The sequence below is a fragment of the Pelophylax lessonae genome (genome assembly GCF_965119305.1).
Source record: "Pelophylax lessonae genome assembly, chromosome: 11".
Classification (NCBI taxonomy): Eukaryota; Metazoa; Chordata; class Amphibia; order Anura; family Ranidae; genus Pelophylax; species Pelophylax lessonae.
This window is the reverse complement of record NC_138778.1, coordinates 78,371,120-78,389,032: the sequence shown is the minus strand read 5'-3', so window position 1 is coordinate 78,389,032 and position 17,913 is coordinate 78,371,120. Positions and strand designations below refer to the sequence as shown.

Below are 17,913 nucleotides of genomic sequence, written 5' to 3'. Positions count from 1 at the left end.
CAGCAGTCTCCACATCTTCAGCTGGGCCTACCTGGGGGCCGCGACCTAGTTCCTGCTGCAAGTCCATCCTCACCATCAGGGGCCCTGGTGAAGAAGCAGGCTGGGGCTTAGACTCTGCACCCTGGGGAATCTTGAGCTGGGGATCTACAAGGGCTCACTACCACAGACCTGCTGTCACCTTTTGAGATTTCTCCTCAAATCAACCCAGTCATTTTTCGCTTAAAACTGACAATATAAAGATTCACTCAGTTTTTCACATATCACTATTCAATCCGTTTCTTGAAAAACTGAATTTTTGTAAAATCTTACCGTAAAATTCCTTTCTCTGAGTCCTCCGACAGTCGCCGCCCCTCATAAAGTCTTCACCAATGGGTATTGACTTCTGCTCCGCAGGAGTAGCTAGGCATAAGACTTGTTAGAAACAAAAGCTTTTAGCATAAACACACCCATGGGGGCTGTCCCACTGGTCAATACCCCCCCTGCAGTAAGCCATCCCAATTCAGTTTGGTAGCATAGCAGTAAGTTTACAAGAAAAAAACCCAAAAGAGGGGCGGGGGCGGCGACTGACGGAGGACTCAGAGAAAGGAATTTTATGGTAAGATTTTACAAAAATTCCATTTTCTCTTACGTCCTCCGACAGTCGCCGCCCCTCATAAAGTCTTCACCAATGGGATGTCCCAAAGCAGTGTAGACATGAGGGGTGGGAGACGCAACCACATAAAAAGCAACACAGTACCCACATCAGAGAAAGGAACCTTACACACACAGTAAGAGAACCTTCTGGGCAACACAAAAAAAGGCTCAACAGGAGCAACAGCCCAGGAAAGCAAATAACCCAGGGGATAAACAACCCCAACAGCCAGGGACCCACAAAAAAACAAGGGTCCCCTATGGCACTGCCGCACAGAGAACTTTGCGGCCAAAGGAGGCATCAGCTGATGCCAGAACATCAATCTTATAGAATTTGGAAAAGGTGTGCACCGACGACCAAGTCGCAGCCTTGCACACCTGGGCCACCGAAGCCTGATGCCGGAAGGCCCAGGACGTAATCATCGATCTGGTAGAGTGCGCCTTAACAGGGAAGGGGGGAACCCATTCCTTCAAGCATAGGACTGGACAATCATCTGCCTGATCCATTTGGCAATGGTCGCCGCGGAGGCAGCCATGCCCTTCTGAGGTCCCTCAGGAAGGACAAAGAGGGAATCCGATTTCCTAAAGGATTCAGTGGACGACAGGTAAACCTTGATCGCCCAGACAACATCCAAGGAATGCAAGGCAACCTCCATAGAATGCGTAGTCTTCACACAGAGTGAAGGCAAAACAATGTCCTCATTAAGGTGAAAATCAGACACCACCTTAGGGAGAAACGACGAATTAGGTCGCAAGACCACTTTATCTTTATGAACCACCAGGTAAGGAGAGCGGCAAGACAACGCCGCCAACTTCGACACTCTGCGAGCAGAAGTGATCGCCACTAAAAAGGCAACCTTTTTTGACAGCAGAGGCAACGATATCTCCCGGATGGAGGGAGAACGCTGTAACACGGACAGAACCAAGTTCAAGTCCCATAGAGGTAAAGGCTCCCTCCGGGGAGGGGCCAAATGTCGCACACCTTGAATGAAGGTGCAAATTAAGGAATGAGACACCACAGGACGTTGAAAAAGAACAGCCAGTGCAGATACCTGGCCCTTTATCGTGGCCAGCGCCAGGCGCTGGTCCACACCAGACTGGAGGAAAGCCAACACTCTCGTCACCGAGTATGAGCGAGGAGAAAAACCCCTGAACTCACACCAGGCAAAATAAGCTTTAGAGGTAAGGTAGTAAATCTTACCAGACAAGGCTTTTCTAGCCTTAATCAGAGTAGGAATGACCTCTGAGGAGAGACCCCTGTCTCTCAGAACCTGGCTTTCAACAGCCAGTCCGTTAAAGCCAGCGACCGTAAAGCAGGATGGAAGATCGGTCCCTGAGACAGAAGATCTTCTCGCATCGGCAGTCGCCAAGGAGTCGCGACTGCCAGGTGAACAATGTCCGCGTACCAGGACCGGTGTGGCCAGTCCGGGGCCACAACAATCACCAAGTTCGGTTCCTAGGCCAGCCTGCAAAGGAACCTGGACAACAACTGAATCGGAGGAAAGGAATACATCAGACGATACTGATGCCAAGGGGCCACCAGCGCATCCGAGGCGTCCGCCCGAGGATCGCGCGTTCTTGCCACAAACCTTTCCACCTTGTGGTTTAGCCGAGACGCAAACAGATCTGGGGATCCCCACTTCGCACACAGCATTTGGAAGACCGCCGGGTGTAGGGACCATTCCCCCTGATCCAGGGTCTGACGGCTCAGGTAATCGCCTGCCAATTCTCCACACCCGGAATGTGAACTGCCGAAATGGCCGGGACATGAGCCTCGGCCCAAGACAGAATGTCGGTCACCTCCCGGGCCGCCCGGGCACTCCTGGTGCCCCCTTGGTGGTTGATGTAAGCCACCGCGGTAGCATTGTCCGTCTGTACCCGTACAGGACGGCCCCGAAGGCGATGGAAGAGACACAGTTTGATCGCTCTCAATTCCAAGACGTTGATTGGAAGGGAGGATTCCTCCTCCTCCGACCAAGTGCCCTGGGCAGACATGTTGCCCAGGACGCCACCCCAGCCCGACAGGCTGGCATCCGTGGTAATCACTGTCCACAGCAACGGACGGAATGACTTTCCTTCCGACACCCCCGGGGACTGGAGCCACCACAGAAGATCCATTCTGGTCCGGCGACTCAACGAGACACTCAGATCCAAGGACTGAGGTAGTCGGTCCCACCTGGCTAGGATCTCCGCCTGGAGAGACCGAGTGTGAAACTGAGCAAAGGGTATCGACTCAAAGGCTGATACCATCAACCCCAGGCACGACATACAGGTCCTGAGTGACAAGGAGTGGTTGTCCCTGAGGGACCTGATCTCGTCCTGAAGGATCCGGAGCTTGTCCTCCGGCAGAAACACCTTCGCTTGAGCAGAGTCCAGAACCATTCCCAGATAGGGAAGACGAACCGAAGGAGACAACGTCGACTTCTGAACGTTTATGGTCCAACCGAACTCCTGAAGCGTCTGTACCGCAGTCAACAGATCGCACAGCAGACTCGGACTGACACTCGATCTTAACAGGAGATCATCCAGATATCCCAAGACCGCAATGCCCTGTGCTCGCAACAGGGCCAAAACAGGCGCCAACACCTTGGTAAAGACCCTTGGAGCCGAAGTGAGACCGAAAGGTAACGCAACAAACTGATAGTGGTCCTCCGCAATGGCGAACCGGAGGTACCTCTGATGACCCTCGAAAATGGGGATGTGCAGGTACGCATCCTTCAGGTCGATAGAGGCCAGGAATTCCCCTGGACTCAGGGAGGCCACCACTGAGCGGAGGGATTCCATACGGAACTTCCGAACGCGCACGAAGCGATTCAGAGCTTTCAAGTCCAGGATAGGATGCACCTTGCCCTCATTTCTGGGCACAGTGAACAGATTGGAGTAAAACCCCCAAAACCTGTCCCGATGAGGCACCGGGACAACCACCCCCTGGGCAAGGAGGTCCTGCACCGCTCGATGCAGGTCCTGCAGGCGCCCTGGGGTCAAATGAAGATTTGAGGGAAAGAATCTGTCCGCCGGCTGTGAAAGGAATTCGATCTTGTATCCCGATCGAATTATCTCCTGAACCCACCTGTCCGGAATTCGGAGCAGCCAAGGTTGGAGGAAACCACGCAAACGTCCCCCCACCCCTGAAACGGGTGAGGGTGCCCCTTCAGGCAGAGGCGGACTGAGCCGCCGTACCGGCATGGCCGGACTTCTGCTTGCCCGCCCAGGGCTTCTTCTGGCCACCTTGGCCCTTGAAAGGTTTGCCCTTGTTTTGTGGCTTAAAGGCCCTGAGCGGGTCTAAATGCGGGAAAAGACTTGTTCTTTGGATTCTGGGGCAGCAGAGTACTCTTGCCCCCAGTGACTCCTTTCACCAAAGTATCCAAAGCCTCGCCAAAAAGGCGAGACCCAGCATAGGGAAAGTCAGCCACCGTTTTCCGTGACGTATGGTCAGCCGACCAGCTCTTCAGCCAGATCAGGCGACAGTTAAGTACCACGACACTTGACAAGCGTGCAGCCAACGGGGCCTCATTCAAGGCCGCATTGCACAAATACATGACCCCTTGATGAATTTGGTCCACTATTTCCAGCATAGCAGGTGGGGCAGAATCAGACACGAGAGTGCGTCTAAGCACGTTAGTCCAATCCGCCACCGCCTGAGCCACCATGACAGAAGCGAAAATAGGTTTGAGCATGGAGCCCGCCACCGTGTAGGCATGGCGGGCAAGAGACTCCAACCTCCTGTCCGTAGGATTCCGGAACACCGGGGTATCCTCAGCGGGAACCAAAGTAGCCTTGTTCAACACGGCCAGCGTGTGATCCACCTGGGGGGCCACACACCAGCGTGCATCCGTAGAAGGCGCAAAGGGGTAAAGCAGTTTAAACCGAGTAGGCACCGTAAAAGGGCTTTTCAAACTACGCCATTGTTCATTCACCGTGTGATAAAACTCAGCGGGGCAGGGAAACACCTGCGCCGACTTGCGGGTCCTATGTGTACCAAAAGAGGACACAATGCCCGGAGGAGTGGGCTCATCCTCCAAATGTAGTGTTTCTTTCACAGAAGAAATCAACGCATCCATACTTGGCGACCCTGGGGGAGAATCATCAACCCCCTCCACCCCCGCCGCCTCCCCCTCAGACCCCAGAGGGTCCAGGGACGAGCGAGACCCTGAAAAGGGCACGCCAGCCACAGCAGCCACATCACCATCTGAATCAGAGGAGAAAGATAATCTAGGCCTTTTCCTAGCAGCTCGTTCAGCCATCAGCACGTCCATTTTGGACACCAAAGATGCCACCACAGCGGCCAAACTAGGTATAACGGGGGGCTCAGCATAACTGGGGTCCCCCACCAAGGCTAGGGGGAATTTGCTGTCCTGAGAATCCATTGCAAAAAACAATGAGGAAAAGTACTGGCCCTTTAAAGGCGCTGCGGATTGCGCAGACCACCGCTATATACCGCTATATGCACTGTGCACACAGACCCCCCAAAAGGGACAAAACTGAGCCAGGAAGGATAAAACAGAGAGATATGGAAGAGACAGTCTGCAGAGCCCCACAGAGTGTTACCACACCGATCGCTGTTCCAGAGAAAAAGGAAGTGAGGTCATCAGAGGCTGAACTATATGCTACAAGGCTAAGGGAAAATGGCTGCCCATAGGAATCCATGGAAGGCTTCGGCAAGATGGCCGTCGACATGTGCTCGGAACGATCATTCTGCCACACACAAGATGGCGTCGGATGGCGCCAAAACCACTACATAGCAAGCTGTTGTAAAAGCCCACAGTGAAGCCAGACATGCTGCCCACATCCAAAATGGCGGACCGCGCGTTTTTTCCCCGCTGCGGCTGCCGCACACACAGTCTGCACCTCCCAAACACTGAAAGTGACACAGGAGAGGGGCCCCCAACACCACACAGCGCCAGTAGTGCAATAAAGAAGAACCCCGCAGGGGTCGCATCAGGGAGCCCCACAAACGCACAGACACGGGGGAACACACAGCAACACAGGACTGCCACCCCAGACAGATGCCCCACACAGAAAAGTACTTACCTGTACCGGATGGCGTGGGGTGCCTCTATGAAACAGAAAGCCTCTGTCCTCAGATGACAGGGAATGCCGTCCGCCAAAAACGCAGGACACTGCAGCATGCAGCCGCATATGTGTCCAGTGAGGTAGCCACCTCACAGGCTGCATCCCTGCTGCGAACAGGGATGGGTCGTTCATAGCGCCAGGACGAACCATAGCCGAACGCTCGATGGTGGGCTGGGGATCCCTCTGACCCTCTTGCCCTGGAGAGCCAGGGCGGCCAGTCCGATTCCCAGCTCCGCAAGATCCATCCTCATCCGAAGATCCGACTAAAACTAAAGCTGACAAAATAAACAGCTAGTAAAGCAAAGAAAAAACTGACATTTTGCAAATAAAAATCATAAGAAAAGATTAGAAGGCTGAGACTGTAGCCCCAGCACAGGGAAGCCTATATACTCCTAACGCTAGGCAGAGACAAACTGAGTTGGGATGGCTTACTGCAGGGGGGGTATTGACTAGTGGGACAGCCCCCATGGGTGTGTTTATGCTAAAAGCTTCTGTTTCTAACAAGTCTTATGCCTAGCTACTCCTGCGGAGCGGAAGTCAATACCCATTGGTGAAGACTTTATGAGGGGCGGCAAATGTCGGAGGACGTAAGAGAAATCCTTTTTCTGGAAGAAGTCATCCTCCTCCTCCACCTGTGGAGGTTCAGGGTGAAGAAGAATTTATGGTGGAGATCATTCTTGACTCCAGAATCTTTAGGAACAGGTTACAATATCTGGTTCAATGTAAAGGATATGGGAGAGAGGAAAATTCTTGGGAGCCTGAAGAAAATGTTCATGCCCCTAGATTAACAAGGGAATTCCACCAGAGATTTCCTCTTAAACCTGGTCCTGCGAGGAGGGAGGGGAGTACTATCAGGAACCGGACTTGAACCTGGAGCCTCCACTGTGCCAGGCAATGACTCTACTTGCTGAGCCACCTGGAATGCTGGACAGTTCCCTGGATAAATCCTTGAATGATCCTGCCGTGAATCTTAATTGCCTTGAACCTTGAACCCTTTGCTCCTCCCATTAACTTCCTGATTTTAGCCAGGTCTCTGCACTTTCTGTTTGCCAGAATATTGTGCCTTCACCAGCCAATATCTCGCTGGTCTCTTCTGCTACCGTCCATATCTTTGATACCATTTGCTATCGACACTTGGCTTGTTCCTCGACTACGCTTTTGCCTAATCCCAACATGCAACTACTCGTTACTGACCTTTGGCTACTCCTAGACTACGCTTCTGCTTGATCCCAACCTACTATATCTGCTAATGGACCCTGGCTTGCTCATCTCCTGGTGGGGCGATCCTGAGGACCGCAACCTGGTACTAACACGTAGCAAAATCCATCTCCACCTTTAGGAGCGCTGGTGAATACCGGTTGGTACTTAGATTCTGCACCTCAGATGAGCCTGCGTCATCTGCCAGAGTGACCTGCCTGTGTTCCCATCAAGCTGGTTCCTGTGTAAGCTGCTATAGCTACTGATCTTCGAGCCTGACTTTAGATCGTGACAGATATTGTATATACGAGAGCTTGCCTAATGTGGTAAAAGGGTCTTTTTAACAAAAAATAAATCAGACAGTACTGATGCCTGACCCACTAAGATCAGGGACACTGGTGATGCCCATATTTGGGAAATGGCTTGTTATTGGGTGGGTGAAGCCACATGCAGCTTGATGGGGAACTTCGAGATTAGTTCCCATCAGGTCCGCTTTGCTTCCGAATGGCTGCACACAGAAATGGCTTGATTTAAAAGCCGGTAAAAAAGCAGAAGGAATCAGCGCTTGATTTCTGAAAGTGGTGGACCACAGATAAATTGTTGTAGGTAAAAAGATATCAATGTAAACGTAAGAAAAAAGATGATAATAAAACAAAGACAATAAATGACAGTCCTTGTATAACAATATGGATGATATACAAGGTGCTAAAGTGATAATGAATAAATCAATAAAGTGATCAGTGCCAAATATAAATCATATAAGTGATGGAAAGTAGACAATAATGCCGATGGTGGGTAACAGATCGTTTACAAAATAACGGTGATATAAACTACAATATCCAGTGAAAGTGGGGGTATAGTTGATATTAAATGGTGCAAAAATTGATAATCATCAACTACACCCCCACTTTCACTGGATATTGTCATTTATATCACCGTTATTTTGTAACCGGTCTGTTACACCTTATATATCATCCTTATTGTTATTCAAGGACTATCATTTATTGTCTTAGATTGTTTTATTATCATCTTTTTTCTTACGTTTACATTGGTCATATCTTTTTACTTACAACAATTTATCTGTGGTCCACCACTTTCAGAAATTAAGCGCTGATTCTTTCTGCTTTTTTGACCTGTTTTAGTATGTTGTGACACTACTGAATTAGCTGCTGATTTCTGGTGTTCCACTGCATCCATCATTTCTTGACTCCACATTGTTCTGTACCTCACTGGTAGCGCATAGGTTCACTTCTTCCTGGATTCAAAAGTCGCTATTGGACTAAATAGCAGCTATCTATTCGCCCCGCTGCTGTGTGCTGTCAATCAAAAGTAAACTGGACCCGATGTAGAACTAGTCTCTCATTTCCCCATCAGGTTCCATCAATTCCTAGTATAAAAGTCCTCAGTCATGTGCCTGTTAGTGTGACACCATTTGTGAACTCCCCTCTATCTTTATTTCTCACCTTCCTCTGCTAACTCTTTGCCGAGTATTAGCTTCCCATGTCGTAGATAATTCAGGATTGGCCCAAAGTAGGTAGGGTCCCGATCGATCAGATAGGCTCCCGTTTCATCCTGTGAAACAACCAGCAAAGTACTGCTTTTAGCTGAGTTTTAAAATACACAGACCAAATTATTTTCCGACATGCCAATACATAAGCTGCCAATACCACCTCTATTCATTATTTCACACTTATCAGGGAACACTGAAGAATTCATGTAACTAAAGGGTTTACTTACTGAGGTCAAATAAGCTGTTCAATTTGGAAGGGAATTTTCCACAGGGCTTAGAGAATGTGGTGAACTTTCACTTTGTATAGAATACCCAATTATGTGCAATGAAAATAAAAAGTACAAAATGTTTGATTTTTTGATTGCACATGATTGGATGATGGAAGTCAGCAGAGCTTCATCTCATTCGCCATGCTTTGGGGTAAATTCCCTCACAAAGTTAAAATTCTGTTTGCCTTTCAAATAGTAAATCAATCCATAGCATCGGTGTAGGAGGCCTTTGCTGGTTCTTCTAAATGTTGTTGTAGACTAATGCTAGGTACCCTTTATCCGTTTTTTTTCCGTTCAACCCAGCAGGGCTGAATGGGAAAAAAACTGAAGAGATCGGGAAAAGCTTGCTGTACTGATTATCCAATGGTAATACAGCAATCTCCTTGCTGAGCTATTGTGTTCCAACAAGGGGACTGACACCCCTCCCCCCTAATGCTCAGATACTGGTTTTCAAGCATGCCTGTTCAGCCAGCTTCTGCCGGACAGGCTGGTGTACAAAGGGGCCAAATGTCAGCTAGTTTCTGTTGAACCGACTAATATTCAGCACGTGTGTACCAGGGGTTAGGGGAAGATACTGAGACGGTCTACAAAAAAACCTATGCTTATTATATCACCTACTGCACATTAGGCAAGAGGAGGTGTGTGATAAGGAATCCTTTGTACTGCAGGGACCCTAATACACACATACTGGCTGGGCTCCTATAATTTATTTGCAGGTTATATTGAATCTGTGGCAGCGCTAGATTTTAACAACACACTGCATTAATCTTTTTTTTTTTTTAAAAACTTTAATGATTTTGAGTAAATGTATCTCCGTATACTGTATCAGATTTACATAGCGTATAAATGATGTAAATATTTTATTACTGTTTGCACTAATCTATAGCATCTATTTGATGTGTGTGTGTAAATTACATGGGAGATAGCACTATATATACAAGTAGGAATCTTATAGTTTCTAAGAATGTTTTTACCCTGTTTTGTGGTTCTTGTACTGTTTAACCACTTGCTGATCGCTTACAGTAATATTACTGCAGCAGATCGGCTCCCCTGGGTCCAGCGACATAGACCTACGTCGCTGGACATCTCAGTGGTCTCGGTGGCGCGTGCTTTAGACACAGCGGGAGTCGGGCCGGAGAAGGAGAGGTGTGAGAAGATCCGCCCGCTTGTGTAAAGAAAGCAGGCGGATCTTCTCTGTGACAGACAGGGAGAGATTACAGGATTCAGCATAGCTGAACCTGCAATCTCTATCTGTGTCTGTGTCAAAGAACCCCCCCCCCCCACACGTCAGTAAGCATGAGGCATACATTTAACCCCTCGATCACCAACAGTGTTAACCCCTTCCCTGCCAGTGTAATTATTACAGTAACAGTGCATATTTATAGCACTGATTACTGTAGTAATGTCACTGGTCCCCCCAAAAGTGTCAAATGTCAGTTAGGGGTCCGATCTGTCCGCTGCAATGTCACAGTCCCAAAAAAAAAAAAAAAAATCGCAGATCGCTGCCATTACTAGTAAAAAAAATAAAAATGACAAATCTTTTCCATTGTTAGTAAACGCAATAACTTTTCCGCAAACCAATCAAAATATGCTTATTGAGATTTTTTTTACCAAAAATATGTAGCAGAAAACAAATTGGCCTAAAATGTTCAAAAAAATTTGATTTTTAAATTTTTTTGGGGGAATATTATATATCAGAATGTGAAAAATATTGTTTTTTTTTTTTTTTTCAAAATTGTTGCTTTTTTAACCACATCCCGCCCGCCCGCCCTATAGCAGAATGACAGCGGGAATGTGGTTGCATTATCCTGACCGGACGTCATATGACGGCGATGGGTGATGCGAGGTATCACACTGACTCCCTGCATCTCCGATCTCGGTAAAGAGCCTACATGTGACCAGCCGTGTCCAATCACGGCTGGTCACATAGTAAACAGGAAGAGCCGTTGATCTGCTTTCCTCAGTACGTGCCTGATAGGCACGAGTAAAGGAGCGCCAATCGGCGGCTCCTCTGACAGGGGGGAGGGTCGGCACTGGTAATCAGATCATTGATTACCAGTGCAGACCCTCGGGGGGGGTGCCACTAGAACCACCAGGGATGCCCACACATCACCCCAGGGATGCCCACTATGGCCACCAGGGATGGCAATCAGGGCTCCCCCATTGTCCTCCCCATCAGTGCTGCCCATCATTGTCATTTATCAGTGCCGCCCACCAGTGCCCATTATTGCCCCCCAGTGCCGCCTATCAGTGCCCATCAGTGCCACCTATCAGTGCCCATCAATGCCGCCTATCAGTGCCCAGCATTGCCGCCTATCAGTGCCCAGCAGTGCCGCCTATCAGTTCCCACCAATGCTACATATCAGTGCCGCCTATCAGTGCCACCCCATCAGTGCCTGTCAGTGCAGTCTCATCAGTGCTCATCAGTGCAGGAAAAAACGTATTTATTTACAAAATTGTATAACATAAACAAAAAAAATATGTTTTTTCAAACTTTTCGGTCTTTTTTTTAAATTTGTTTAGCAAAAAAGAAAAAACCTTGCGGTGATCAAATACCACCAAAAGAAAGCTCTATTTGTGGGGGGGAAATGACATAAATTTGGTTTAGGTACAGTGTTGCATGACTGCGCAATTGTCATTCAAAATGCAACAGCGCTAAAAGCTGAAAATTGGCCTAGGCAGGAAGGGGGTGAAAGTGCCCTGTATTGAAGTAGTTAAAAAAAAAAAAATAAATATCGCACAGGTGATCAAATATCACCAAAAGAAAGCTCTGTTTGTGGGGAAAAAAAGACGTAAATTTTGTTTGGGTACGGCGTCGCACAACCACGCAATTGTCCGTTAAATAACGCAGTGCAGAATCACAAAATATGGCCTGGTCAGGAAGGGGGTAAAATTTTCTGGTCTTAAAGTGGATAAAAATACGCTCATTGAGAATTTTTTTGTCAAAGACATGTAGCTAAATACATTTTGGCCTAAAAATATGACAAAAATTTAATATATTGGATATTTTTTAACAGTCAAAGTAGAAAATGTCAATTTTTCACAAAATTTTCCCTCTTTTTTATCACAAAAAATAAAAAGCGCAGAGGTGATTAAATACCATCAAAAGAAAGCTCTGTTTGTGGGGGGAAAAAAGGACGTAAATTTTGTTTGGGTACAGCATTGCATGACCACGCAATTGTCAGTTAAATTTGTGCAGTGCCAAGTTGGGCTGGAGGTTTCTTTGTTTTAGGATTTGTGATACTGCATATCCTATACCCAAGTACCCTAAATGCCTTTCTATGTACTGTATATCAGTAAGCTGTAAGAGACCCTTTACCTGTTTAATATATCTCAGTACAGTGAGCTTATTACATTAGATCCAAATGCCTTCACTAAAATATAGATATGAATGGCAGCGTGTTTGTGAAATGTCCACACTTGTTTACAAGTAACCCCTTATAACTGGTTCTTTACACCCAAGGAAAGGGAAGGACTGCCGGATCACCCGACTGGCTGTCACAGTGGTCACATGACCAGGTGCAGTTTCAGCCGACTCCCCAATTATTACTAGAGACCAGGAGCGGTCTACAACAGCTTGGTTAATGTGCTGGGAGCACACTCTCAACAAAGAAAGCTCAGCCATCTATCCATGCATGCATATGTGCAGTATGCAGGCATTAACCACCTCCCACTCGCGTTATAGCCAAAAGACTGTTACAGTGCAAGCTAAAATTGCCAGAAGGGCACCTATTGACGTTCTCCCATGATTCCGCTACCAGCACGCCCCCGGGTCTGTGATTGGTGTAAAAAGCCAATTACAGATGCTCTTTACTATGTGACCTGCTGTGTCCAATCACAGCTGATCACAGTGTAAATAGTATTTGCCAGTTATCAGCAGTCTTCTCCTCACGCTGACAGCACGTGTGGATAGGAGAGCCAATAACCGGCAAATCCACACAGGGGACATCTACACTGATAATCAGGGAACTGATCATCAGTGTTCTGATGATCAGTGCAGCCCCAACACTGCCCACAAGTGCTGCCAATCTGTGCCCATCAGTGGCCCTCAGCGGTGTCTCCTCATCAGTGAAGTAGAAAAATTACTTATTTAGAAAGCTCAATTTGTCTAAAAAAAATATATATATATATTATATATAAAAATGTTTGGGTACAGTGTTGCATGATCGCGTAAGTGTCAAAGTGTGCTGAAATCTGAAAACTGGCCTGGGCAGGAATGTGGTGAAAGTGCCCAGTGGTTAAAGTCCACACTCTTCCCTGTTGCACATATGCGTTATGCTGCCAGAAAGGAGTTAAATATTCAGCTTTTATTAAAACAATAAAGGTCCTTTTTCAGGCACTACTGTTATGGGGAGATTAGAGTTGCCCAATTGGGTCTGGCAGTGTGATCTCTACATGTATTTGCAAATGTATGCAAAATAAACCCCTTTTATAATCCGAGATGTTACAACAGTTTTGTTAGGTTTATTGCGCTGAGCATCAAAAACGCACCTGGACACAGTACAGTAAATAAAAAAAACAGGAAAAAAGCAAAAAATAAAAAAAAAACAGCATCTAGAATGCGCCCGGAACTGAGCATGCAGAGACGCATCCAAAACTGATCTGGAGTGCACTTTTGTGGTGTGAACCAGCCATAAGTGCATTGTGGTGGGAATCTCACTTGTTCCCATTTAAACTCTTTCCACCAATGGTACTTGTATATGCAGCCCCAGCTGAACTCTTATGTGCTGAGAGTGGTGCATCCTGTGCCCATCCAGCAAGATTACCGGCAGGGACCAAAAAGCTCCCAATGCAAAATTGTGATCAGAAGCTTTCCAATCATGTGACCGCAATCAGCCCACCCCAGCCTCCTGGCATTTAGAAGCTCCTAAAGGGCTGGGAGGCAGCAGCGGGAACATCAAATATGTTCTGCTTCGCGTTATTGAACTGTTGTATAACATTATTCAGACAGCCTAACAATAATTCAGAAGTGAAGAAACACGAGACATCAGATCTGTATGTATTCTTTTTTCTGAATAACTTGTAAAACTACAACATAAGCATAAACAAAACATGTGTCAGTACATTAAACATTATACAGCAGCCTCACTCCATCAGTGAAGGTACTTCCAGACAATTCCATCATTAGTCCAAGAATAGATGAAAGCTCTTCTCCATGCTGTCTGCTGTATCAGGGGGTCAGTTGAGAAATGGAGGAAATACAGTTCCAGTTTAAAGGTTACAGCCTCTCCCTCTGAAGAAAACACTACTTCCTGTCAAGCTCTGGCAAATAATAACTAACTCTGACCACTAGATGGCAGCAACATCAACAACATTGCAGTATAATCTGTAACAGCATTTTACTATGACCAATATGGGCAGAACACTCCCTGTCTGGCATAATTTATTATGTCACTACCCAATTACTGCTATGCAGAAAAAACATATAAACAGGAAAATGGAATCCTAGTTAGTCTGAGATCAAAACTATAATGTCAGTTATAGGTCTGAGATAAATTCTGGCAGTCTCATTTTTTACAATCTTGACCTTTCTAACCTTGCCATCCCTGCTAGGTAGAACATTGACAATAAGTCCTACGGCCACTAATTTCTGCTCTCTTGGCTGTCCTTCAACAGAACAACATCACCCACTTTTACATTTGGGCGATCCTCAGTCCATTTCCTACGGCGTTGCAGGTTTGACAGATACTCTCTCTTCCATCTTTTCCAAAAGGTGTCTGCCAAGCATTGTACTTGCTTCCATTGTTTTGCATGAATTTGGGTTGTACTTATGGTTCCAGATGGAGCAGACAGAGTTCACCTTTTGAGTTAACAACATTGCTGGGGTAAGGACCATAGGTGTATCTGGGTCCGAGGTCTGGCATTCATAATAGCTGTAACCTCTGCTATAAAGGTGCTTAAAGTCTCATGGGTCAAGTGAGCAGGTTTGGTTTGTAGCAACATAGCATCCAAGATTCGCCTGGTAATACCTATAAGTCTCTCCCAGACACCACCCATGTGTGAGGAGAGTGGAGGATTAAATACACATGTACATCCTCTGTCTTGGAGAAAGTCTTGCAATTGTGATTCACTGTCACAAATGTTAAAGTTCTTTGCAGGCTCCCACAAAGTTTGTTCCTCTGTCGGAACGGAGCAGTTTTGCTGGGCCACAAATTGACAAGAATCTCCTCAAGGCATTAATAAAGCTTGATGTTGAAATGGCTTCAAGAAGCTCTATGTGTACAGCTCGGGTAGACAAACAAGTGAAAAGGACTGCCCATTGTTTACTGTCCACGCTGCCTCCTCTAGTGCGACGGGTTAAAACAGACCACGGACCAAATACATCTAAGCCCACATTGGTGAAAGGTGGTTGAGCAATTATGTCTTCTGGCAGCTCTGCCATCTTTTGACTTTGTAATCTTCCTCGCAGCTTGCGACAGATGACACATTTGTGTATAACAGCTGATACCAAGCGTTTGCCACCAAGAATCCAAAAACCTGCAGATCTATAATTGCACCTTCTCTGATGTGTCGCCCTTGCTGAACTACTTGTTCATGATAGTACCCAACAAGCAGTGTCGCAATGTGGTGATCATAAGGTATAATGACAGAGTGTTTCTCTTCCTCTGAAATCTCAGCAAGAGACAAATGTCCACCTACTCTCAACAACCCATTCTTGTCTAAAAAGGGGCTAAGCCTCCCAAGACGGCTTTGTTTTGGGAATGTCTTGTTTTTTTTATGTAGTCAATTTCCTTCTGGAAATGCTTGTTTTGAACAGAAGAAATTAGAACAGACTTTGCCTGAGCAAGTTCCACTAAATTGACCTGTTCATGGAAACCTTCCCACCTTCTGACCTGATCGCTATTGGTTTCTCTCCGGAAGGATTTAGCGACATGGATGAGTCTGGCTAGGGTCTTAACTAATATCTTCCAGCAAGAAAATCTCTCAAAGAAATGTGAATGAAGTGTGGTTTCAGAAGCTTTGGTACTGAAACTCGTAATTTCCGATCTGATTTCAGGGTCAGCTTCGGGCTCTATGAGTGGATAAACATTAGCAGTGTCTATCTGCTCACAGTGTGGTTGGTACAAAAAGGATGGGCCTGAGAGCCATATAGAGTCCTGAAGGCATGCTGCTTGAGTAGGTCTAGTGGCATAATCTGCAGGGTTTTGCTCTGTAGATACGTAGAACCACTGATCTGGATGTGTAGATTGCCTGATTCTATTCACTCTGTTGGAGACATACAGATAGAACCTCCTAGTGGTGTTGCAAATGTACCCTAGGACAGTCTTGCTATCGGTGAAGAATTTCACAGCATCAAAGTCAATGTCTTGTTCATCTGTGATTAGCTCAGACATTTCGACTGCAAGTACAGCAGCACACAGCTCTAAACGAGGAATAGTGTGGGCTGGTTTAGGGCTTAATTTGGACTTTCCCATGACAAATCCAACATGACACACATTTTCTGCATAAATTACCTTTAAGTAAGCTACTGCACCTATAGCTGTGGTGGATGCGTCTGAAAAGATACACAGTTCCTTCCTGCAAGCTGATGATAGAGATACGGGCACATATCATCTGTCTTATCTTTAGGTGCTCTAACGTTTGCAAGGATTCTGTCCATTGAACCCACTCACTTAGTCTCTCCTGTGGAAGCAATGCATCCCATGCACTTTTCCCAGATGACAGTTCCCTAACTAGGACCTTACCTCTTATTGTCACAGGCGATACAAACCCTAGGGGATCATAGAGGCTATTTACGGTAGATAGAATGTCTCTACGTGTAAAAGGCTTTTCCTCTGAGGAAACTCTGAAAACAAAACTATCCGATTCTAGATCCCAACTTAGGCCTAGGCTTTTCTGCAGGGGAAGAGTGTCTGTACCTATGCAAAGATCTTTAAGGTCCTTAGCTCTGTCTGCTACAGGGAAGGCTTCCATTACTTCTTGGCTGTTGGAAGCAATTTTATGAAGACACAGGTTGGATTCTGCCAGCATTTGCTTTGCTTTACTGAGGATGGAAATGGCATCTTCAGGTGTGCTAGCAGAAGCGAGTCCATCATCTACATAGAAATGTCTCAATACAAAGTGTTTGGCTTCTTGTCCATAGCGCTCTGCATCTTTCTGGGCAGCTTTTTGAATGCAGTATATATCGACAGAAGGAGATGGGCTATTGCCAAATACGTGCACTTTCATTCTGTACTCGACAATTTCTTTGTCTATATCATTGTCTTTGTACCAGAGAAAACGTAGAAAGTCTCTGTGGTCTTCTCTGACAAGAAAACAATAAAACATTTGTCGCACATCTGCTGTGAAAGCAACAGGCTCTTTTCTGAAGCGCATGAGGACACCTAGCAAAGTATTGTTTAGGTCAGGGCCACTCAAAAGTATGTCATTTAAAGAGACTCCTTTATACTCTGCGCTGGAATCAAAAACTATTCTGATTTGGTTAGGTTTGTGTGGATGGTAGACACCAAACATTGGTAGATACCAGTGTTCCCTGTCTGTCTCGAGTGGTTCTGCAACTTCAGCGTGATCGTTGTCTAGCATCCCTTTAATAAATTCAATGAAATCTCTTTTCACTTCTGGCTTTCTCTGCAGTGTTTTGCTGAGTGAATGCAAACGCTTCATGGCTTGTTCCCTGTTACTAGGCAAAACACGTCTGGGTGTGCGAAAGGGGCCACCCAACTGTGATTGTCATCTTGGTAAGCCTCTCTGTCCATGATCTGCAAGAAGGTCTGATCCTCTATAGAGAGGGCCTGTTTGTCATCATCTTTAGTTTTCTGGAACACTGTAATCCCTAGATTGTCTGTTTCAATGTTGGAATTGACTAATTCTTTACCATATAGTGTAGAAGAGTCACAGTGTTGTGTTGACCCGCCAAAGCTTTCCTTGGCAACAAAGCTGTTGTGACAGGGACTGAGAAGGGATGTGCGTCCATTTGTTAACACAGACATCTTCAGGGTGCTAATGTTGTCAGGCTGGTGCACTGTCCCCAGGCAAGCTTCTCCTACAATGACCCACCCCAGGTCCAGTCTCTGTGCATAGGGGGCATTATAAGGTCCATTGATTTGCTGGTGCACCTTGTGTACCTGAAGGATGTCTCTCCCAAGAAGTAGGATAGAAACATCTGGCTCAACAGCTGGGATAAGGTGAGAAATTGAGCAGAGGTGAGGGTGGTGATGGGCTACTTTTGGAGAGGGAATCTCAGTTTTGTCATCAGGTATCATGCCACACTCTATTAGGGTAGGAAGCGGGAAC

General features: G+C 46.5%; 1 protein-coding gene across 1 annotated transcript in view; it reads right to left on the bottom strand.

Moving 5' to 3' along the window:
- The window catches only part of KCTD2 (potassium channel tetramerization domain containing 2), a 378,328-nt gene that overhangs the window by 349,571 nt on the left and 10,844 nt on the right, over positions 1–17,913 (bottom strand). Inside the window, exon 2 of the mRNA XM_082271441.1 lies at positions 8,364–8,472. Within this exon, the coding sequence (XP_082127567.1) occupies positions 8,364–8,472 (109 nt within the window). The remainder of the gene's footprint in view (positions 1–8,363; positions 8,473–17,913) is intronic.